Below are 24,065 nucleotides of genomic sequence, written 5' to 3' on the forward strand. Positions count from 1 at the left end.
CCACGTCTGTAAGAACGTTGGCTTGTGTGACTGGGGTCAGGGCTTGGGATATATTAGGATAAATATAGCACAAAATCTGTTCCTTTGTATTTTATTTTAATGTGGCTGTCAGAAAACTGAGCAGGGCACATTGGTGCATGCGTGTAAAATCCCAGCTCCTTGGGAGGCCGAGGCAGGAGGATTGCAAGTTGGAGGCCAGCCTCTCGAAAAAACCCAAGAAACCCACAACCACCCCAAATTACAGGCATCCTTTGTGTGACTCTTGAGGTCATGGAGTTACCGCTGGGAGGGGGTTCAGGGACCCCTACATTTGCCTGGCAGCGTCTGCTGAATCGATACTTAAATTCCAAGCACACAAGGTCACTGTGTGTCCCCGGCGCCAGGCCCCAGTGTCCCCAGCCCCTACCTGAGCCACGGCGGGGTCTAGGTTGTTCATGATCATGTGCATGATGGCGGCGGCCGCTCTTGTCCGACTGGGGTACTGCTGGAGAGGGTAGGCCCTGCAAGGGGGGTTCAGTCACCAGGGTGGGCAGGCGTGGCTCCCCTTCCTGCTGACCTGCAGCGTCCACCACCAGCCCACGGTCTTTGGATGGAACCCACCCAGGGCCCTCGACCCCTGAGCCCCGTCCCCAGCCCTTTTTGACATTTTATTTACAGACAGGGTCTCGCTGAATTGCTCAGGGCCTTGCTAAGTGGTCGAGGCCAGCCTCCAACTGGCGATCCTCCTGCCTCGGCCTCCCCAGCTGCTGGGATGACACAGCCACCATGCCCGGCCCTGTCGCTCCCCAGATCGAACAGGAAGGACGGTCTGTGCCCATCAGCACGCACCTCATCTGAATGGTGGGGCAGAAGCGGTACATGTAGATGTGCCCGTGCAGCCGGAGCTCCTGGGCGAACTCTGGGGCCAGCAGCTTCTGGATGTCGGGTGGGAAGTAGCGCAGGGCGTTCCTCAGGGCCAGCTGGGCAGGGGACGGGGACAGGCAGTTGGGGTGACGGGCCTTCTTCCCTTCCCACCTGGAATGGCTTCGCTCCAACCCACTGACCCACTCTGGGACCTCCAGAGCCTCACCCTAGGCTCATAGGCAAGGTCACCTCCTCCAGGGAGACCTCCCTGATTGCAGCCCCGTCCCTCGTCCTGCAGACAGAACTAGCTCCTTCTGCTCTGGCCCATCACGGACCATTTCTTGGCCTCAGCTGGAGGCTGGTGACTGGGGGGTGAGGAGAGGGGCTGCAGACTGAAGGGGAGGGCAGGTGTCCTCCACCCAGTGCCCACTGGGTGAGTGGCACAGCAGCTAGCTCCCTCTCCACTGGGCAGCCTCAGGCCCAGGCACTGGGAGGGAGATCCCCGATGCCAGGGCAGAGCCTGAAGCCAGGACCAAGAACCCAAGGGAAAGGAGAGCCCCAGAGAGGCCATCTTGCCCAACTAGGGAAAGAGCCCAAAGCCCCATGCTCTCCAATCACTCTTTTCCCTTCTGCCTGCCGCATTCCAGGTCTGCCCCAGGGCCTTTGCACTTACCCTACTCCTCTCCATCTTCTCTTCCGGTCTCAGAGCAGTAATCTTGCCCCCACGCCCCCCCCCCCCTTTTTTTATCCCCAGACCTCTGAATGTGAGGATTTTTTTTGGAGGGGTACCAGGGATTGAACCCAGAGGCGCTGAACCCCTGAGCCCCGTCCCCAGCCCTGTTTTGCATTTTATTTAGAGACAGGGTCTCGCTGAGTGGCTTAGGGCCTCACTAAATGGCTGAGGCTGGCCTTGAACTCGTGGTCCTCCTGTCCCAGCCCCTGAGGTCACACCCACCTCTGGTTTCTTTTATTTCACTTTCTAACAAAAAAAGTTTACTTCCTTAAATCGATTTCCCAACCTGCCACTAGGTGGCCCCCGAGGTCCAGATCCCCGGGACTGTCCATTCTCAAGGCCACGCGGGCTTCATTCCTGGGCTGGACTTGTCATTTCATTAGTGCTTTAGAGCGCTGGACAAGAAAGACCAGCTTCTAATTCTATAATGTTAATTTGTATCAAATATGTTTTTTTGGGGGGGTCGGGGATATTGGGGACTGAACCCAGGGGTGCTAACCACTGAGCCCCATTCCCAGCCCTATTTTGCATTTTATTTAGACACAGGGTCTCGCTGAGTTGCTCAGGGCCTCGCTGTTGCTGAGGCTGGCTTTGAACTCGCGATCCTCCTGCCTCAGCCTCCCGAGTTGCTGGGGTGGCAGGTGTCACTGATTTTGTTTTCTTTTTAAGGACATAGAGACATCCTGGGGGCATCTCAGCTGTACTGATGGCGTGTGGCCGGGCCTCAGTGGCTGAAGGTCCAGACACCAGCTCCCAGCAGGTAGGGGACCCAAGGGTAAAAAAGATCAATCACCCGCTGGACACCTGGGACCTGAGCCAGATGGGCGGAGCCAAGGGGAGCCACGCCCCTGCGATGCCAGCCACGCCCCCGGCAGTGCCAGCCCCGCCCCTGGAGTAAAAGCCCCGCCCCAGCAGCATCAACCCGGCCCCTGCGGCGTCAGCCCCGCCCCCTGCGGCATCAGCCCCGCCCCCTGCAGCGTCAGCCCCGCCCACAGCCCCCCCCCCAGCTCCACAGGATCCCCCCTCCCATCCCTTTCCCTGCCCCTTCCCAGCTCCACCCAGCCCCGACCAGACCACAGCGACCCTCAGCCACCCTCCAAGCACAACCCCGACTTTGGGTGGGGTTCAGGGGAAAGCCTAAGGGGCAGCCACCCAAGGGGGCTTTGTCTGGCAAATGCTAGGGTTCCTCTTTTCATCTTTGTGCCTATTTTGTGTTTTCCACCTCCCACCCCTGTTTCTGAAGCCTTTGCGTCAAGAAAAAGGATCCCGGGTGCGGGGGAGGCTGGGGCTGGAGGATGGCAAATTGGAGGCCAGCCTCAGCGATTTACAGAGGCCCTGAGCAACTTAGTGAGACCCTGTCTCAAAAGGGTTGGGGACGGAGCTCAGTGGTTAAGAGTCCCTGGGTTGAATCCCTGGTACTACAAAAAAAGAAAAAAAAATAGTAACTAAGTAGGTGGAAAACTCTATATAGCGCCACACCACTGTCCCCAGCCCCCTTGTGTCCCCCTTAGGATGCTAGCCGCAGCTTCTGTGCGCATGCGCGCCTGCGGCAGGCTCCTAAGGCCAGTGTTTGGGGCAGGGCAAGGTACACAGGCCTGCTGCTGGCTCTGGGCCATTTCACACCCAGCCCGTTTGTCCTCCCACTAGAGGTGGCCTGTGTGCCACCACTTGCTGGCCCGGTGACCTTGAGCTTCAAGATCGTCATCTGCAAAGGGTGAGGGTAATTCCTGGCCCACATGGCCTGTCCCCTGCTCCCCTGAGAGGGCCCAGTGGCTGGGTGAGAGACTGAGTAGGGGGCAGGAGTAGAGGGTCCCCGCGGGGACATCTGAGGGGACACCAGGCCCTCGCAGGCTCCGGCCGATTTCTTACCTGCTCTTCTGCAGGGCTGAGGCCAGGGGTCCTGACGGGGGCGTGGGGCACCCCAGGCCAGCGTCCCCGGTTCTCTGGCAGGGGTCGCAGGGGCAGGCCCGAGCACAGCTCCTGGAGGCTGGACATGTCTGGCTGAGAGTCGAGGCCAGCGCTGTGCAGAGGCCAGGAGGAGACTGGGCAGTAGAGGCCAGCAGGGTGGGGACCTGCAGCCTCAGGGCCACCTCCTCCAGCCCCTCATTGGGCCCAGGGCTGGGGGAAGGAGCCACGTGCAGGTCACAGGGGCAAGTCCTCTGGTCCCTGACTGATAGGCGGCTGCCTGGGTGGTGACGGGGGGAGGGGCCGGCTTCCTCCTGGGGACAGGCTGGACGGGGGTCCCCTGGTCCCTTCCAGTGGGGTGGCCTGGAGGGTGGTGCTTTGTGGAACATGACTCTGGGGAGCTGGTCGGGCTCCAAGGGGGTGTTGCTTTGGCAATCTTATGGGGGTGTGACACCACTGTCACAATCCACGTTGAGTCCCAGTGGTCCTGGGAAGGGACACCTGGGTGTGACTCTAGCTCAGCTCCTGACCAGGCCTGTGGCCTTTGGCCTCATCCCTATCTATTAAGTGGGTGGTAATTAACTGCCCAGGCTGCAGGGACAGGAAGTGTCCAAACACCCTGTGAAGGGAACAACAATAAGGTCACTGACTGTCACCTTCCAGGGCTTGATCTTTTTTTTTTTTTTTTTTTTTTTGGTACCAGGGATTGAACCCAGGGTGCTTAACCCCCTGAGCCCCGTCCCCAGCCCTTTTTATATTTTATTGAGAGACAGGGTCTTACTGAATTGCTTAGGACCTTGCTAAGTTGCTGAGGCTGGCCTCCAACTCATGATCCTCCAGCCTCAGCCTCCCAAGCTGCTGGGATTGCTGGTATGCACCACCGTGCCCGGCTAAGCTGCCCATCTCTAACACACTTTATTTTCTCCATGTCACCATGCATATCCATCTGTCCCTATTTTCTATGTCCTCGTATATAATATAAAGTCAATGAGAGCAGACGCTGTGATCCTCTGATTCTTTCCACTGGTGCCTGTGTATATAGGGGGTTGCTATCTGTGGAAGGAATGAAAGAGGGACAGTGTCTGTGGGGGGACAGCAGATGCAGAAAGGAACTTCTCAGGGAAGTTCCAGAGACTCTGGGCCTCTAGCCAGGCCCCCCAGAACCTTCTAGTGGGTCTCCCCATCTCCAGGATCATCTCTCAACTCAGAGAGGCTGAGATGTTGTTCTCAACTGTGGCCACCAGGTGGCAGCCTGGAGCCAGGACACGCAGCAGGACTCTAGGGGCTGGACCCCGTACCTGGGAGGGCAGGTGGGAAACTCAGGAATGGGGGTTAGGTGATAAGTGGGGTGGCAGGGGACATTGATGGCTTGAAAGCTCTGGGTCCTGGACTAATCTGGGGGTGACCGGGAGGTCACCAAGGCTGGAAGAGTACACGATAAGGAGTGTCTTGTTCTGTCTGTGAGCTGGGTTTCCTGTCACTTGAGAACCATGATCACCAGTTGAGGCCACATCAACTATTATTTACTCCATCTTCTTCCTCTTCTTTATTTTGGGTCCCAGGGATTGAACCCAGGGGCCCTTGACCACTGAGCCCCATCCCCAGCCCTATTTTGCATTTTATTTAGAGACAGGGTCTTGCTGAGTTGCTTAGGGCCTCGCTAAGTGGCTGAGGCTGGCCTCCCACTTGCGATCCTCCTGCCTCAGCCTCCCAAGCCACTGGGACTACAGGTGTGGGCCACTGGCCTGGCTCCTGCCTTTCTTTATCTTTCCAGGCAATTTCTGAGGACTTCCTGGTGCCTGAACTATTGCGGGTGACACAGATGAGGCACAGCAGGATAGGGGGGCATGTCCCAGGGGGTCCCTTCCCCCCCCAGAGGCTGGGCAAGATCTGCAGGAGCCGGAACTCAGGCAGGATCCTGCCATCTGGTCAGGAAGGTAGGGGACAGGACGGTCCTGGGGGGACGAAGGGGCACTCTTGTGACTGATCCTGGGGGTGGGGCTCCTGTAGGACTCAAGTCCAGGGGGCCACCCCCGTAGGCTCCCGGGCTCACTCCAGACCAGCCCTGGGCGCCTGGCATGTAAGGAAACCAAATGTAAGGGACAGTAGCTGGGAGGGACCTGCTCCTCCCACTTCACCACTGGAGAAGGCTTCTTGTGACACTCCAGGGCGGGGACTTTCTGGCGATGAGTTCCCACCCGCCCAGCCTCTGCCCCGGGCGGGCTGCTGACCTACTCCGTGGGGGCGGAGTCTGAGGACTTGTGTCCTCACCTGCCATCGCTGGCCTCCCCAGTCCCCAGGCTCCGTGGAACGCGCCACCCAGGCGGGCCCGGCGGGTCCTGGAGCCCGGCGCCAACGTCCCCCGCGCTGTGCAGCGGCCTGTCGCCCCTGAGTGGCGCAGCATGGGCAGGCGCTGCTCCTGGCGGCGACGCGCGTTGGTGGCCGCGGGTCTGGGCGCTGCGCTGCTGCTGCTGTGCGCCCTGCGCCCCGGTGAGTGACAGCCCCGGTGAGTGACAGCCCGGCTCCCGCCGCCCCTCCACGCTCTGGGTCCCAACCCCCAGCCCCACAGCGGCCTGTCCCCTGGAGATCGCGGGGCCACGTGCTGTCCCCTCCGTGGCTCGGGAGGCAGGAGGAGGTGGAGAGCATTTGGCCACCCTGGAATGCAGTCCCCTGGAGGTAACCAATGGGATCAGGACCGTCACCGCGAGGGGACAGTGGACTCTCTTCAGTCATCGGCTGTCCATTTGCAATGGGCCCTGTCCCCTGGAGTCCCCCGCAGTCCACACCCTGGGAACACTGGGTGCTCCTCTGGACCCTCCCCCACCCCTCAGGTCTGGTCTGGCTGGGAGAACTGGGCGGCTAGTCCCCACTGCGCAGGCCCCAGCCACTCCCTGGCCAGGGACAGGACAGCGTGTTCACTTGGAGTGCTCAGAGGTCTTCCTTGAAAATCTCCCAAGCAGCCCATTTCATAGAGGAGGAAACTGAGGTCAGAGTGGACCACAGTGTCGATGGCTAAGTGGCAGCTGTGCAGTCTGTCTGGTGCTGGGGGTTACTCAGTGGCCTGATCTTGGTGACTGTCATTTCCCTGTGTGTGTGTGTGTTGGGGGGGGATGTCTGGGGGTCTCTTCTGGCCTCCCCCATTCCCACTGTGGGCTTTGTGAAACCCTTGGACCCTCCCAGACAGCTCCGTATCTCAGGGAGGGAGGACAGCAGGACCCTGGGATCAGGGTGACCCAAGGAATGAAGCCCAGGGAGCACTTACCCACGGAAGGACAGAGGGCCCGGGCTGGTGGCCTAAAGGCCACTCGACAAGTCCTGTTGAGTGAGGCTGTGTCTGTCACAGCACACAGCAAAGCGCACTCAGCCCGCACTTGGGTGCCCTTGGGGATGGCACCAAGCTACTGTGGCCTTGGGGAGGACCTGCCTGCTCTGGCCCTGTCTCACCTCTCTCTGGGGCGGAGGCCAGGGCTGGGCTGTGGTCCAGGTGTGCAAAGCCAGGGGGGACCCTGGGGTACCTACCGGGCCTCTGCCCACTCCCCCGGCCCCTCTGCGACTCCCTCCATGTCTGGACGTAGCTGGGGCCTCTCTGGGCTCAGGAAGGAGCTGGAATCACCTATATGTAGGGAGACAGGGCCTTGCTAAGTGGCTGAGGCTGGCTTTGAACTCGCGATCCTCCAGCCTCAGCCTCCCAAGCCACTAAGATGACTCGCGATCCTCCTGCCTCAGCCTCCCAAGCCGCTGGGGATGACAGGCGCGCACCACCCTGCCCAGCTGTTTTTAATTTTTACTTTGAGACAGATCTCACCTCAGATCTGCTGAGGCTGGCTTCCAACCTGTGATTGCCCTGCCCCAGCCTCCCAAGTCACCCGGTCACCTTCTGGGTTCTGACCCTTCTGACGTCCCTCCTCTCGCAGCAGAACGTGGGAGAGCGGCTTGTGTGGGATAAGGAAGACAGAGGTGACACTTGCCAGGTGCTGTGGCACACAACTGTAATTCCTGTGACTAGGGAGGCTGAGGCAGGAGGATTGGGAGTTGGAGGCCAGCCTCAGCAACTCAGGGAGACCCTGTCTCTAAATAAAACACAAACTATGGCTGGGGATGTGGCTCTGTGGTTAAGGCCCTGTGTTCATGGAGATGTCCTTCCACGTCGTTCTTCCTGGAGAGGGTGAGGGAAGGGGCCCAGGGACCTCAGGTGCTGGGGACAACGGGTATCCTGAGAGCCTTAGCAGAACAGGGTCTTGGAGACTCCCCGGGGGAGCCCTGCAGTGTAGGTGCTGCTGGTCAGCCGGGCTGTGGGGTGGCCGTCTGCTCGCCGGGTCTTGCAACACTGTCACCAGCCACAGCTTATTAACTGGAAACTGGGTGGTGTGACCTTTGCCCACAGCACAGGGAGTCTCCAGATAACCTGTCCCCTACCCATGGTGGCCTCTCCTGGTCTCTTTGACATCCCTGCTCCCTCCCCCAGCCCCTCTCCCGCCTCCTGTTTCTCAGTTTTCAAAGCAAAAACGCCCTCCTCTCCCCCGCATGGTCACCCAGCCTTAGCTCAAAAAGCCCAGGCCTGTCCCCCTAGGAGGGACTTGGAGCTGAGGACCCTGGCCCAGGCTGTCCGGGTAATGGGAGTGGGGTCCCCTGGTGTGGCCCTGCTGGAGGGTCTCCAGGGGAGCTTCAGGACACCCCTCTTTAGATCCTCTGTCCTCTCTGTCCCCCTCCGTGGCCAGCCAGCCCATCCGGGCCCTGTGGTCTGGGTGCTGGGCGGGCGTGGGTGTGGGCAGGGCTGGACCTGCCCTGTAATCAGTGGCCACAGCTATTCTGGACTTTTCTCTGATGCCTGACCCCTTGTCTCCGCTGCCCGCTGGCCCTGGGGGACTGCTGCAGGCTGTGATCTGCCCAGGAAATAGCAGGCCTTGGGCAAGGGTGGTGCATCCGGTCCAAATTGCAGGGCCCTGGAATAGACGGGCTGCTCCCCAGAGCTGGCTGCTCCCCAGCTGTGGCCCTGGACACACCCCTTCACTGAGTGACCTCAGGCTAGAGGGGCAACTCTCATCTGCAAAATGACAAGAAGGACCCGCCTTCTCTCTGGGTGGTGAGGCCCCGCCCCCCCCACAAGCTCAGCCCCGGGGACAGCTGCTGTATCAGGCCAGCAGCCGTGGCCACCTGGGGGCCTCTCCCAACTCTGAGGGACCATCCAACATGGCTGCCCTCTCCTGGTGAGCGTGTTGTTCTGGGAAGGCAACCACAGGTCCCCCAGAGGTCCCTGAGTCCCAGTCTGGTGACAGAAATCCAAGTTCTAGAACCATCCCACCCCCAAGGGTCACAGGCAGGCCTCTGTCCCCTCCCAGTGCCCTGGTCACAGGGGAGCCTGGCTCTTGTTCCAGGGTGTGGAGGGAGCCTGAAACATGTGTTTCGAGACAGGGTCTCGCTAAGTGGCTGAGGCTGGCCTCCAACTCCCAATCCTCCTGCCTCAGCCTCCCAAATAAATAAAAAGGGCTGGGGACGTGGCTCAGTGGTTAAGTGCCCCTGGGTTCAATCCCTGGTACCAAATTATTCTATAGTGTTAGGGAGACCAATGAATGTAGGAAGGAGATTATGTTCCCAAGTCCCAGATGTGTCCAGACTCCGGAGTCCACGGCTCGCTCACCCCATACAGCACTGACACCTCTTCTCTGTGTCCCCACAGCATTTGAAAACACAGCCCTGGGCTCCATTTGGCTCAGAGGGGAGAAGAAGAGTCCCCTGCAGTTACTCTATGACCTGGACCAGGTAGGTGGACAGAGCCAATCCCACGGCTGCATCCCCAGCTATGGGGACCCAGAGCGCCTGCGTGTACCTGCTGGCCACCGGGACTGGACCCTGGGGCATGGGGGGCTTGCTCCTTAGCTCAGGCTTTGTCCAGTGAGTGACAAGGGCAGGTCTTGGGGATACACTGAGACCCCTGGGGTCTCCACTCACCCTTCCTGCCATCCCTCATCCCTCGCGCCCCAGAATTTTAGGAGCCCCACCCTTTCCTTGGCCTCCAGCAGAGGGACCATGCGACCCACTGCGCATGCTTGTAAGTCGGGTGCCCATACTCAGCTCCCAGCGCGCATGCGCGCATGCACTCCCACCACCTCCCTGTGCGCTGCTTATTGATTTAGGATGGAGTTGCAGCCAGAAAAGCCCATTGTAAGTTGAAAATATCTTTTATTTTATTTTATTTTTGTTGCACCACGGATTGAACCCAGGGGTGCTTAACCACTGAGCCCCATCCCCAGCCCTTTTTAAATTTTAATTTTTATTTAAGAAAATGTTTTCGGGATTGAACGCAGGGACGCTTAACCACTGAGCCACGTCCCCAGCCCCTTTTTAAAGATTTTTAATTTAGAGACAGGGTCTCGCTCAGTTGCTTAAGGCCTCGCTAAGTTGCTGAGGCTGGCCTTGAACTCGTGATCCTCCCGCCTCAGATTCCCCGGGCCGCTGGGATGACAGGCGTGCGCCACCGCACCTGGCACAGCGAGGCCACTTGGACATCATTCTGCTCTAGTCCCGTCCATTCTGAGCGCCCCTCCCGATACTTGCGGGCGTCTCCAGCGCGCGCGATTGGTCTTGTCCTTCTCGGAGCCTCAGCCGGGTTAGGTCCCATTGGGCCCGCTCCAAGTCCAGGTCCCATTCTGCGGCTGGGATTGGCGGCCGCGATCGGTGGCAGGCCCGGGGTCTAGTCCAGGTGCCCGAGTCCCCGAGCGCGCCCCATCGGGTAGCCCCAGGGCCCGGGAGCTCACAGCTCTGACGCGTGTCCCTGTCGCCCGCAGGGCCCGCTCTCGGCCCTGGCGGAGGTGCACCGGCAGCGGCGCGACCTGCTGCGCCGCTCCTGCAACCGCCACACGCGCCGGCAGCTGCTGCTGCAGCCGGAGGACCTGCGGCACGTGCTGGTGGACGACGCGCACGGGCTGCTCTACTGCTACGTGCCCAAGGTGGCCTGCACCAACTGGAAGCGCGTGTTGCTGGTGCTGAGCGGCCGCGCCCACGGCGATCCGCGCGCCATCCCCGCCCACGAGGCGCATGCGCCCGGCCGCCTGCGCTCGCTGGCCGACTTCAGCCCCGCCGAGGTCAACCGGCGCCTGCGCGCCTACCTGGCCGTGCTGTTCGTGCGCGAGCCCTTCGAGCGCCTGGCGTCCGCCTACCGCAACAAGCTCGCGCGACCCTACAGCGCCACCTTCCAGCGCCGCTATGGCACGCGCATCGTGCGGCGCCTGCGTCCCGGTGCCCAGCCCGAGGCGCTGACTCGCGGCCATGATGTGCGCTTTGCCGAGTTCCTCGCCTACCTGCTGGACCCGCGCACACGGCGCGACGAGCCCTTCAACGAGCATTGGGAGCGTGCCCACGCGCTCTGCCACCCGTGTCGCCTGCGCTATGACATCGTGGGCAAGTTCGAGACGCTGGCCGAGGACGCGGCTTTCGTGCTGGGCCTGGTGGGCGCCCCGGACCTGCGCTTCCCTGCGCCTCCGCGACCCCGGGCGGTGCCCGCGCGCGATCTGGCTGCGCGCCTCTTCCAGGACATCAGCCCCTTCTACCAGCGGCGCCTGTTCGATCTGTACAAGATGGACTTCCTGCTCTTCAACTACTCGGCCCCCTCCTACCTGCGGCTGCGCTAGGGCCCCCGTGGTGGCCGCAGGAAGGGCAGTGCTGTCCCCGTAGGGCCTGGGACGTGGCGGCTGCGTAGGGGTCTGCGATGGGCCCGAGAAAGACCCCTCCTTTGAGAACCACTGCGAACACACTTACCGAGCCAGCCAGTCATCTGGGTGCAGGTCCCCCGTGGCCAGATTGGGGTACCACCTGGCTCAGGTGGCTGTGGACCTGTCACCCTGCCTCTGCCTGTTTCTTCTACCTGCTCCAGGTGACAGGTACCTTCCCAAGCCGCTTGGGTGGCTAAGAGTTTATAATCCATTTTTTCGTTTTTAGGCTGCAAGTGGCCAATTTGGGGGTCAAGTCTGCCCCCATCCTGCTCATGGGGCCATAGAGCAGAATGCTACCGTGTGACTCTTGTGGCCCCAACCAGTGCCCTTGCCCACCTCACCCACCCGGGCAAGGACAGACCTGGCCAAGGGGAGAAGATCTCCATTGGGCCAGTCGCACGTTAGGGCCACTCGTGGATCCAGAGTGAGCTGCCTTCCACTCTGCGGGTCACAGATGGGTCCCCTGTGGCTGGCCCCACCCCGAGTTCCCCTTTGATCTCAGTCTTTGCAGATGCTAGGTCTTTCTGGGTGCCAGAGGAGCCCTGGGCGCACCTTGGTGGCAGATTACATAGGACATGGGTGGGGCTGGGGGGTGGAGGAGTTCTGTTTTTGAAATAAAAGTGTTTTGTTACTTTTTGATTGGATGGAGTTTTTCTGCCTCTCTGGTGCCTTTGCTGAGGGGACCTGGGGCTGCCAGATCATGGGCCAATCCCTGGGTTTCCCTTGCTGGCCTAAGAAGTCATGATGGCCGTGAGGGTTTGGAGGACAGTGGTCGCAGAACCTGGCTTACATCTGCAGCGGTCCCCAGGTGTGCAGAGGGGGTGCCCTGGGGCAGCAGGAGTGCTAAGTGCAGGTCTGTCCAGTGACAACTTGGAGACAGTCTCATCTTTCTCTCTGACCAGGCCAAGGATTCAACACCAAACCAGCTCAGCCAAGCCCTGTCCTTAGCACGACTGTGTGTGTGTGCGTGTGTGTGATTGGGTACGTGTGTGTCGGGCCCTTGAGGACTGCAGGGAACTGGGTGGTTCTGGAAAATTCTTCCTGGTGTCCTCTTTGGCTGTCCTCGGTCCTTGGTCCTTTCTGGGTGGAGCCAGGTCATCTGGCCACTGCCCTCTCCAAGGCAGGGTCCTCAGCATGGTCAGTGGATGACCCGAGAGAGTCACGTGCACAGAACTGGGTGACACAGGAGGTGCTAGGTGGCTCTTCATTTGACACCCCCTTTGCTGGTAACCATTAAGACAGTCTCCCTTTCCTCAAGTGACAGACAGCAGGAACTAAAGGTCATGTGACTTTTTTTTTTTTTTTACTGGGGATTGAACTCAGGGTCACTTGACCACGGAGCCCTGTCCCCAGCCCTGTTTTGCATTTTATTGAGAGACAGAGTCTCATTGAGTTGCTTAGGGCCTCGCTTTGGCTGAGGCTGACTTTGAACTCACGATCCTCCTGCCTCAGCCTCCTGAGTCGCTGGGATGACAGGCGTGGGACACTGAGCCTCTGGGCCTCTTAATCTGTCTTGTAGATCATTCCAAATCAATATACAGACTTGGTTCTTCACTTTTAAAGTCTACACAGTATGTCGGAGTAGGTGTAGATATCAGTAGTGTCCTACTAGTAGGGTTTGGTTGGTTTGAGGTCTTTCACTATTTCTGACAGTACTGGAGGGACTAGCGTGTCCTGTCATCTTGACTTCCATGTGGGTTTGGGTCAAGTCCTTAGTGACATTTGCTTTATTTCTCTTTTTTCTTTTCTGGTCCTGGGGATTGAACCCAGGGGTGCTTCACCACTGAGCCCCATCCCCAGCCCTTTTTATATACAGGGTTTCACGAAGTTGCTTAGGGCCTCACTAAGTTGCAGAGGCTGGCCTCCAACTTTGGGTCCTCCTGCCTCAGCCTCCTTTCTTCCTGAGCCTCACACTAGTCCTGCAAGATGAGACATAATGACCCCACTTCTACACACGAGAAAAGAGAGACTCCGAGACAGTGACCAGTCCACGCGGAAGTGGGATTTCAATGTACAAAGTTTATTACTATGTACACGTGTGGTAGGTGTGGTTCCCGGGGAGGCAGAGAGGTCCTGGACTCCCGAGGGCATCAGGGCGTTCCCCTCGAGACAGTCTCTGCGGCTGCTGCCCAGAACGTGCCGAGGAGAAGGTGGCTGAGAGGAAGGTCACCACAGACCTGGGGGCATTAGGAGAAGCCCCTCGATGGCTGATTTGCTTCCCTGAGCCAGGGGTCTTTAGTGTCGCTGTGCAGAGGGAATGGCGGGTATCCGGCTTGCTTGGGGAAGCGGAGGCTCAGTAACTTGAGTTCCCAAAGGTGGCACTGGGGTGGCGGTGGGGGCGGTGGGGGCGGTGGGTAGATGCTGGGTGATGCGGTGTGCTGAGGAGCCCTGAGCCTAGGGAGCCAGCCACAGCCACATGTCACCCCGGGAACGCAGCCAGTGGGGGTCCTCAAGTGCTACCCATGCACGAGGTGATGGGCAGGGACACCTCTCTTCACCAGACCCCTTCTAGGGCACCCTCTTTAGTAGCTACATGTGGGGACATGTTGGCTGGCACTTACCACCCAGGGGGACCCACCCGCTGCCTGTCTCTTAGGGATGGAAAGTGGCCTGTCCCTCTCTCTAGGAGGGACCTTACGTTATTCTCTCCTGGGGCGTCAACATGTGAAGTCCCCCGGCCCCTCCTTCCCCAAGCTCTGTGACGCCCCTCCTGGTATTCACTCCCTGCCCTTCTCTGAAGGCCAGCCTTCACGGCTCCCAGGGGGAGGCCCAGACAGGAGGCCAGAAATGGGGGGCCAGGTGGGGACCCTCTCCCACATGTAGCCAGCAGGCACTAGACGGATCCCATGTCACCCAAGGGGGGTTCCATTCAGGGTCTGTGGCAGGACTTGGGGACCTAATGGTCCTGCAGCCACCCAAGAAGGGGACAGTGGGGCTTAGGGGCAGAGGCCGAGGTGCACGCTGTGTGGGAGAGGCTGGGGCACCGGGTGGGGCTGGGGCACCAGGAGGCTGGGGTGCAGACCTTTGTCCCAGACCCTCGGGTTCATGCCGCACTGTCCCCTGCAAGTGACCCCTGTTGCTTTTGGTGTGTGTCCAGGGTGGCTCTTTCCTGTCCTGCGCCCTGGGCGGGCCTGTGGTCACTGGAGGGCTGCTGGGGTGGGACTCACCCTGGGACGGGGATGGACCTGGTGGCCACCAGCTTCTTCTGCAGGGGCAGCAAGTCCCTCGGGGGGGTGTTCCTGCTGTCCCAGACTTTCAGGGACTCGGTGGTGGGCTCTGTCAGCCACGAGAACCTGCAACACGCGTTCTCGTGTGGAGGTGGCCCCCCGAAGGCGCGCTCGCTCTTCTGGAACTTTCTACCTGCTGGGCACCCTTCTGCATGCTTGACCTGGGCACCTCTCTGGAGGCCCCTCAGCCTGGGCTGGGACAAGGCGGGGGGACAGTGGGCGACAAGGCAGCTCCAGGCTGTGCGCACAGCAGGGCTCCTAGGGCCTGGGCGCGGGGGACTCCGCCCCTCGAACGCCCTGGAATGTCCTGGTGGCGGGGCCAGGGGCACAGGGGACCTAGGGGTCTGGGCTTCGGGTACCTGTATGGAAAGTTGTTGGTGAATCTGTCTTGGGCCTTGCTCTTGGGTTTCTTATGTTGGGGACACTTCTTGTGGGTTCTCGGTTCCATGGTGCAGGGTGTCAGGACGGGACCCTCTTAGCCATGGCTGGAAGGCAAGGGGTGTCCTCTAGGGAAGGGCAGGGATGGGACACAGCGCTGCAGAGGCCCCGCTTAACTCTCCCCCTCCGTGGAGGACATGCCAACGTCACCTCCAGATTTGGGGAGGGATAAGGAGGCTCCGAAAGACCTATGCCGGGGGACAGGAGGGCTTCAGGTGGGTGCTGCACTACGTGGCCTTAGAAAGTTTGGGTGGCCAGAACCCAGCAGTGCCTCAAAGCCATTCCATGGTGGCCATACTAGTTGCCTATGTCGGGGGGGACAGGCCTAGCACCTTGACTCCTTCGGCTTCCCAGGGGCAGGAGTCCGGGGCAGCCCTCTGACCTCATGGGCATCCACTCTACCACTGGCCACTCGTTGCTCCCCAAACTGACTTGGGGCTGTCCTTCTCGGCCACATGGGCTGCCGGAGCTCACCAGGCAGCCCCGTCCCCAAATCTGAGCGCGACCACGGCGGGGCGTGGGTCAGAAAGTCCGGGAAGGACAACGGGAGGGTCGCTATGGTTTCCCCAAGGCTGGACCCCTGGCCACAGGCCTCCCTCGGGAGGCTCAGCCGGAAGGGAGGCCCAGCCCCAGGGGGGGACCTCAAGCAGACGCCGGGCCACTGCGCTCTGGTTAGGAGAGGCCACAGGGGCGGACGTTGACCATGGTCCTCACTGCCACCCCACGGAGGGAGCCTGCACTCTATGGCTCTGGCCAGGCAGGGCCCCTAGAAGCCTCTGAGGTCACAATCAGGGCAGCAGCTGGATCCTGGGGTTTGTTGGCCCAGGGAGTGACCGTGGACAGCAGTGAGCGGGTGGAGACGTCACTGTGGCTGACCTGTCCTATCGGACCTTGTCCTGACCTGAGCTCCAGCCCCCAGGTACCACCAGGTTGGGGTCTGGCCTGGGCCTTGGGCTCTGCAGCCTGAATTCCTGTCTCCTGCTCCTCTGCTCCCTAGTGACCATCATCTGCCAGGGGACACCGTTAGTACCACCTAAAGGGCTATGGGGGGCATCGGATGTGGTCACACATGTCACATGCCTCCAGCCAGGCTCACCAGGAGACTTTTAAAGGGGCATAAATCGAGATGTTCCAGGGGACCTCACCAGGGCTGTGCAAATCTTCAACTTAACTTTCGGTTTGCCCATTTCCCCTCTGGGCCGGAGGATCCTGCCAGCTTCCTAGACAGTGGCTTGAAATGCACAGCAGGAAAGGACATCTTTAGTGACACACGTACTGGCTGGGGTCACAGGGGCTCAGACACTCCCTCGGGCAGCCCACTTATTTCAGTGAATAGATTCTGGAAACTTCTTCTTCCACCATTTTCCAAACTGTCACTCCACGTCTTTCATTTTTAGTGGTTGAGTAGATTCTATGATATGGACACACCACCGTTTGCTTAATCATTCACTCATTGAAGGACATTTTTGGTCCTTCCTACTTTGGGGCCCTTGAGAATAAAGTGGGTTGGGTGTGGTGGCTCAGGACTGTAATCCTAGCTACCTGGGAGGCTGAGGCAGGAGGATCGCACGTTTGAGGCCAGCCTCAGCAACTCAGCAGGACCCTGTCTCAAAATAAAAATTTAAAAAGGACTGGGGGTGAGGCTCAGTGGTAGAGTCCCCCTGGGTTCCATCCCCCCCCAGTACAAAAGAAAAAATCAATAAAGAGATGTAAATGTTCACACATACACACAGAGAAATGAACACAAACCTTCATTTCTCTGGGATAAGTGCCTATCCATTGAGTTTTCATTTCCACTATCAAAGGTAGGATTTTAGGGCTGCGGCTGGGGCTCAGCGGTAGAGTGCTTACCTAGCATGCATGAGGCACTGGGTTCAATTCTCAGCACCACATGTAAATAAGTAAATAAAATGAAGGTCCATCAACAAATAATAAAAATATTAAAAAAATCATGGAGGATTTTCGGAGAATTCTGAAACTAGTATCACCCTAAAGCCAAAAGCAGCAAAGACCCATCAGGGAAAGGAAACTTTCAACCAATATCTTTCATGAACACAGATGTAAACATTCTTAAAAAAAAATATTGGCCAACTGCATACGAAAACACATGAAAGAGAGAGCACACCATGATCAAGTGGGGTTCATCCCAGGGATGTAAGGTTGGCTCAACATACAGAAATCAATCAATGTGATTCGCCACATCAAAAGACTTAAAGACAATCATCACATGATTATCTCAATAGATGCAGAAAAGGCATTTAACAAAGTAGAGCACCCATTCATGTCAGAACAACTAGGGATAGAAGGAACACCCCTCATAATGTAAAGACTGTGTATGAAAAACCCAAGCCATTTGTGAATGCAGAAAACTGAAAGCATCTCTTCTAAAGACAGGAGCAAGGTACGGATGCCCACCTTCACCACTCCTATTTAACACGGTCCTTGAGACGCTAGCCAGAGCAATTAGGCAAGAAAAGGAAATTAAAGGGATACAATCAGGAAAAGAAGAGCTTAAATCATCTCTGTTTGCCAACACCACGATCTTGTCTTTAGAACACTCCAAAAAACCCCACCAGATTTCTAGAACTCATAAACGAATTCAGCAAAGTATCAGAATGAAAAATCAACAGCAGATTCATCATTGGAGTATAGGAATATGAGTGTTTTAAAAGTGGCCACACTCCCCCCCAGTGAGCTACAGTTTCAGTGCAATCCTTATCACAAGGCCAGGGATATTCTTCATGGAAGCAGGAAAAAGATCCTAAAAATTCATATGGAGATACAAAGACCTGGAGTAACCAAAGCCATCTTGAACAAAAGGAAGAAGTCAGAGGACATCACTGTACCTTGTTTCAAAACGTATCCCAAATCCACAGTAGTTCAGACAGCAGGATATTGACATAGAAACAGACACGCAGACTAATGGAACAGGCCAGAAATGCACCCACATACCTACAGCCAAATGATTCTCAAGAAAATCTCCCCAGACGTACAGAGGATAAAATATCACCTCTTTAATAAATGGTACCAGAAAGACTGGATTAACATGGTAGACTGAAAAGCGACCTGCTCTCTCTCAATCCACCCCGGAATCACACTAAGATGGGTCAAAGACCAACACGTAGGACCTGAAACTGTAGCAGGACATGGGTACATGTAGGTTTTCTGGTAGGACCTCCAAAGCTCAGAAAACAAAAGCAGAGCAAACACTAGATCTTCAGCTCCCTGCCCAGGGCACGTGTGATCTCCAAAGGGCTTAAGGGTCTTCTCACAATGACCCTGCTGGGTGCAGCACACAGGCCTCTCGGCACGCAGCCCTTAGCAGGCAGCCCTCATCCCTGGCATCTCTGCCCTCCTGAGCCCCCTTAGCAGCCCTGCTCCCCTCTCACAGCTGCGTCCACCTCTTCTGCTACTAGCGAGGACTCTGACATTGCGCACACTAAGCAGCATTGTACGAGCAGTTGCACCTGCAGTTTCTTCTCTGAGGAGAGTCTTCTTTGAAAAGTTGACACCTCTGAGCCTGCCATGGATGGCTTCTTGCTGATTTCTGATAGACCCTCAAAGCATCTTTCTTACCGTCCTGGTGCAAAGTACTCGGCTTCTTTTAAAATAGTGTCATCTCATTAGTGACCCTCTCCTCCTTGATAGGACCTTTACAAGAACGTCTTTTCTGGCCAAATGGTGGGGGCTTCCATATCTTTCTGATCTGCTTTTTTTTGGCTTCCAATCCTCATCATGAATCTGGCTTAAAGAGGCCAGCTGTGCTCAGGCCACAGCCTGAATGCTTGTGTTACCTAGAAATGTCCTCTGCCAGTTAATGACCCCATCACCTTTAAACTCAGCCTCCCACAGAGTTTTGGGAGCATGAGCCAAATGTGGACAAGTTCTTTGCCAGAATTGCACGGGTGGCCTGTCCTGATCCCCAGGAGAACTCTCACTCCTGTCTGAGGCCTCATGAACACAGTCTTTACTGTCCGCACGCCCGTCAGTGCCAGTTTGGTTTTGAGCCCACACAATGATCATCCGTGAAGCTCTGCCTGTGGAATTCTAGACTTTCCCTAACCTGGTCCTCCAAACTCTTCCAAACTTCTTTCATAAACCAATTGCAAAGGCTTTTGAACCACATCATCTCATAGAGTCACAGAAAGGACTGCTTTCTAATTGAGCATTTAAGGACCTCCCCATAGGGACTTGAAAAAATTAATTATGCATTTTTCAGTGCAGATGAACACCAGAGGACTGATTGTGACATAGGTATGAGCCACTAAGATCTGGAGGCAATAAAGAATCTGGTCATTGTTCCATATAATTCTTGAGGGGGAGATGATGTAGTCCAACATGGACATGAGCATGAAGAGTCCCATGAGCAGCAGGATGGTCCTGGTGGCCCTCAGTTCTGGGGAGGCTCTCGGGGACAGGCTGGTGCTGTGGAGGTGCTGGCACTGCCTCTTACGCCTGCACAGGAGGGTCACCATGTACCCACTGGAGAGGGCCATGAGCCCCATGAGGAAGACTTCCCGGAAGGTAAACAGGGTGGACACCATCTGCCGGATCCAGTAACTGATGGGCCAAATGGAGCAGGATTCGGTGGCGTCCATCAGATCCCCTGAGGTCCAGTTGGGGGTGGTGACGATGGAGACTAAGAGGTGGCTGCTAACGGACATGTACAAGACGCACAGGAAAAGGAGGGGTCTCAGGCTGTCGTGTGGGGACCTGGGTTTGAACTTGGCCAAGGGGGAGCCTCTGGGGCTGAGGGTGATGGCCTGCAGGACACTCAGCAGGCAGGAGGTGCAGATGGAGAAGCCCCTCATCAGCCTGTGCAGGTAGATGACGGCTTTACAGGTGACGCCATCCCAGAATCTCCAGAGAGACATAAAGACGTCTGTAGCTATGAAGCCCATGACGGTCAGCAACAGCAGGTGGGTCAGGGCCAGGAGAGCAATGGGCAGGTCCGTGGGCTTGGGCCTGTGCCTCAGAAGGAACGAGAAAACATGGAAGAGGAGGAGGGCAGTGTGGGCCAAGATCCCAATGCCAATTTCAGACAGAAAGGCATTACTCAGGGCAGGAATTCTGTAGAGGCCGCCTTTGCTCATCTTATGGGGGGAGGAAAGGCATGCTGTCAGGGTCTGTGGAGAAATGGAAGGGTGATTCCTCATGAGGACAGTGGCCTTCATCAGTGGGAACAAGACCGCTCGCCTCAAGGAAAGGTGGATTTTTATCTGCACAATGGTGTAGTTCATGCTTTACAAGTTCTGGTGGATTTGAATGAGGAGGATTGCAGACCAGTGGAAAGGAGGCCCCCTGAGCAGAGATTAAATAGATCAGACTTGCATAGGTTAGGGTACGTCAGTGCTGTCTTTATTATAGTGGATTGTTTTTTTGGGGGATACCAGGGATTGAACCCAGGGGTGCTCAACCCCTGAGCCCCATCCCCAGGCCTTTTAATATTTATGTAGAGACAGGGTCTCACTGAGTTGCTTAGGACCTCACTAAGTTGCTGAGGCTGGCCTCCAACTTGGGATCCTCCTGCCTCAGCCTCCTGAGATGCTGGGATGACAGGTGTGCACCACCGCGCCTGGCAATGCATTTCTTTGAAATAATTGCTCAGCTGTCTCCCATCTTAATACACAGAGAATAAAATATTACCAAAAGAGAGTACTTTGGCAGTCTCTGTACAGAGAACTCTGATGGGTGTTCAGGTTTTTCCTTTGAATGCTCCAAGGTAGCTACACATATTACTCATTCTTAATTATCATGCCAGGATAATTACCCTAGAGAGCAGAGTCTACCAAATATAAGCAGAAAGTTCGATTTTTCTCTCTATTTCAGCACGTGGAATAGGGATGGGAAAAAGAAACCTACTTTACATAGATTCAGGGTCATTCCATTTTAACATTTTAATAAAAGGGCAAGTGTCCCAACCTGCCCTGAAGGATGGGTCTCCATGGGACTCTAAACTGTCACCTCTCCTTCCAGGAAGCAGTGGTATTTTCCCACACTGAAAGGATAATGCATAAGAACTATACTAGAAAACTTGGTGAGGATGTCCTTACAGAATACATCCTGGACGGAGCTGTTCTGGGCAGGTGTGAGTTAATCCCCGACGCCCAGGGCACAGATCAGGAAAAGGGTCACAATGTAGTGCAGTGACAGTCACCATGTGTCTTCCCTGTAGTGTCAAGAGAGATCTTTCTGGCCATCTAGGCGTCTCCATTTTGTTGGTCTTTTTTTTTTTCGCGCGTGCGTGTGTGTGTGTGTGTGTGTGCGCGCGCACGCGTGCGCATGCTGGGGTTGAAACCCAGATAACACTGAGCCACATCTCCAGCCCGTGTCCCCCTTTTAGATCTCTCACAACTGTATCACTGAAATATACACACAAGGCAGGCACAGTGACGCACGCCTGTCATCCCAGTGGCTCGGGAGGCTGAGGCAGGAGGATGGCAAGTTGGAGGCCAGCCTCAGCAACTTAGCAAGGCTCTAAGCAACTCAACAAGGCCCTGTCTCTAAAGAAAATACCAAAACAGGCTGGGATGTGGCTCAGTGGTTAAGTCCTCCTGGGTTGAAGTCCTGGTACTAATGTGTGTGTGTGTGTGTGCATAGATACACATTTATATGATTTAGATTTTCTTAAATATTATACTCTATGTTTTATAAAGGATGGAATACATTATGTCTGTGATATGTTATTTTTACAAAAGGAATTTCAGTGGCTAAGAGCACTTCAGAGAAAGAAGCCAAGAGCCACGTTCTGGGTGTGACCTCTCCCAGCCCCGCCTCCTGACACACCTGCCCACCCAGCCTGTCCTGGAGACCAGGAGACAGGACAGAGGCTCTCTCCCCTCAGCAGGATGAGCTGGGGACGCTCCTCAATTAAGGTCTGTCTTAGCAGTGCCAATGCTGACGCGGTGCCTGGGTGGCCAATGGTCACATGCACAAATATCTGCATTTACACACAAGGGCAAGCCAGCTACTCTCAAGAGACCTGAAATTCTGTCTGTAAGGACATGGAGCCCAGGGAAAGTGACACGGATTTCTGAAACAGCTCAGATGGAGAGAGGCCATGGTGGGGAAGAGGAGTGACAGATTAGGTGGGCAGATCAGAAAAAACCAAACATATATGGAGTAATCCATGTCAAAGAGGGGGCCGGGCTGGGGCTCAGTGGCAGAGCACTCACCTTGCACACAGGAGGCTCTGGGTTCCATGCTCAGCACCACATAAAGTAAAAGCCTCTGTCCGTCCACAACTACAAAAAATATTGTAAAAAACTATCAAAGAGAAATCTGAGCATTCACTTGCTAAATCTGAAGGCAAAGTCCGGGACATCCTCCCAACACACATTACACCATTGGGACACCTTTAATTACCTGCACGAAGGACGCAGTCGCTCTAGATGTTGCACAGGTGTGCAGTTCCCCAAATCACGGCCATCCTCTGATGCATGATGTAATCAAAAGGACCTGTTCAGATCAGGGACCATGACGCAGTTGGTGAGGAGAGAGATGGAGAGTGACTTGGATGGAGGACACCCCTCAGCAGACCCCAGTGCAGGGTCGGTTGCTTCTGACCTTAGGGAGGGGCTGCTAATATCAATAAAATATACTTCAGGGAAATAAATAGTATTTCACTTGGTCATTATTAGGCAACTCACTGTCACCATCATCCTCAGTCTCGTCACGTGCCAGATACTAAGCCAAAATGGACAACAGGCAGTGGAATGGATATGACAGAACTTTCCTGTACATATGTGAATACACCAAGGTGCATCTGAAATCCCAGTGGCTCAGGAGGCTGAGATAGGAGGATTGTGAGTTGAAAGCCAGCCTCCGCAAAAGCGAGGCCCTGAGCAACTCAGTGAGACTCTGTCTCTAAATAAAATACAAAATAGGGCTGGGGATGGGGCTCAGGGATCATGTGACCCTGACTTTAATCCCTGGTAACTGCCCCTGATCTCCCCCCCCCCCAAATCTCACCGCTGTGTACCTCCACAGGAGGGTGACAAATCATCTAGATATATGCCACACTTGGATGAAGATATCACAACAGAGTCTGCTGTCCAGTGTAGCTAAAAAGAACCAATAAAAAACATATGTGAGGTAGCAGTTACCATCAGCCTAGAATCCTATTGGTGAATACAATGGGGAAAAGTTTTGCAAAATAAAATGGACAGAAGGGATGTGGGAGGTGAGACAGGTCCTGGTTGGTTCACGAGTGCGTGGCTCCCTCTCATCCAACGAGGAGTTCCCCAGAACAGGGTAGAGGAGCAGGAGGCGTTGGGACTGTGTGGGCTCCGAGCTCTACCTTATGGTGCAAGTTGAGGAGGAAAACTAGGAAGAGCACTGGGGAGAAATGGAGGGTTCACCAGGGAGGGCAGGGCCATCGCCAGGTGGATGTCAGGGCTGGGTGCAGAGCTGTTCTGGAATAAGGGAACCCCAGGAACGGGGGAGCAAAACCCTGGAGAGGGCCTGGGTCCACGGATGGTGGCTATTCCTGATGAACTGGGGTAGAGGTAAAAATAGGGGTAGCTGCTTTTCAGGGATGTAAGGCTGCCAGGTTGCCCTCTGCCTTTCGTGAGAATTTTTTTTTTTGTGTGTGTGTTCGTACCAGGAATTGAACCCAGGGATGCTTAACCCCTGAGCCCCGTCCCCAGCCCTTTTTGTATTTTATTTAGCGACAGGGTCTCGCTGAGTTGCTTAGAGCTTCACTAAGTTGATGAGGCTGGCCTCCAACTTGTGATCCTCCTGCCTCAGCCTCCTGAGCTGCTGAGATAACTGGCCTGCACCACCACACCCAGCTGAGATGGGGTTTTGAACAAACAGCACTATTTCCTTCTAAAGAATCTGAGATCATGTTTTGCAATTTTTTGAGCTATAGAAGTCACATAACCATTCTGCTTGGGTTCTGAAGATGAGAGAAGAAAAGCTGAGTATGTTTTTAAAATCTGAAACCGAGTAACTTGTCACTTACCTGATGACCTGCCTAAATAAGGTTTATGTTTAAAATCCTTAGGTAACATAAATCCTTGGTAACATAGGAGTACAAGTCAAGCAAAGTCTTTTAATTCAGAAAATAATGAGAAATTATTCCTTAGGGTTAAAAAGCAATGAATTATTTCTGAGTTATCAAATTTAAATATACCCTCCAGGCAAGGTGGTGGTGCACCCCTATACTTTCAGTGGCTCAGGAGGCTGAGGCAGGAGGATCACAAGTGG

At 56.0% G+C, this 24,065-nt stretch overlaps 4 protein-coding genes across 4 annotated transcripts in view; 1 reads left to right on the top strand and 3 right to left on the bottom strand.

The window, feature by feature from the left end:
• Positions 1-3,571, bottom strand: part of Uroc1 (urocanate hydratase 1) — a 23,954-nt gene extending 20,383 nt beyond the window's left edge. Inside the window, 3 exon segments of the mRNA XM_071605948.1 lie at positions 407-500; positions 829-959; positions 3,446-3,571. Of these exon segments, the coding sequence (XP_071462049.1) occupies positions 407-500; positions 829-959; positions 3,446-3,571 (351 nt within the window).
• A 2,223-nt stretch (positions 3,572-5,794) lies between these two features.
• Chst13 (carbohydrate sulfotransferase 13) lies at positions 5,795-11,764 on the top strand. Its single transcript, XM_071605949.1, has 3 exons — positions 5,795-5,971; positions 9,159-9,241; positions 10,267-11,764. The coding sequence occupies exons 1-3, from the start codon at positions 5,884-5,886 to the stop codon at positions 11,107-11,109; spliced, it is 1,014 nt and encodes a 337-aa protein (XP_071462050.1). The 5' UTR covers positions 5,795-5,883; the 3' UTR covers positions 11,110-11,764.
• Positions 11,765-13,232: 1,468 nt separating this feature from the next.
• C20H3orf22 (chromosome 20 C3orf22 homolog) lies at positions 13,233-15,125 on the bottom strand. The gene is made up of 3 exons (XM_071605963.1): positions 14,777-15,125; positions 14,357-14,483; positions 13,233-13,646 (listed from the first exon to the last, which is right to left on the bottom strand). Exons 1-3 carry the CDS (start codon positions 14,863-14,865, stop codon positions 13,377-13,379), a joined length of 486 nt encoding a protein of 161 aa, XP_071462064.1. The 5' UTR covers positions 14,866-15,125; the 3' UTR covers positions 13,233-13,376.
• Positions 15,126-17,805: 2,680 nt separating this feature from the next.
• Positions 17,806-21,282, bottom strand: LOC139703013 (vomeronasal type-1 receptor 105-like). Its single transcript, XM_071605873.1, has one exon. It carries the CDS (start codon positions 20,093-20,095, stop codon positions 19,025-19,027), a length of 1,071 nt encoding a protein of 356 aa, XP_071461974.1. The 5' UTR covers positions 20,096-21,282; the 3' UTR covers positions 17,806-19,024.
• Between the last annotated feature and the right edge of the window lie 2,783 nt (positions 21,283-24,065).

The sequence above is a fragment of the Marmota flaviventris genome, chromosome 20 (genome assembly GCF_047511675.1).
Source record: "Marmota flaviventris isolate mMarFla1 chromosome 20, mMarFla1.hap1, whole genome shotgun sequence".
Lineage (NCBI taxonomy): Eukaryota > Metazoa > Chordata > Mammalia > Rodentia > Sciuridae > Marmota > Marmota flaviventris.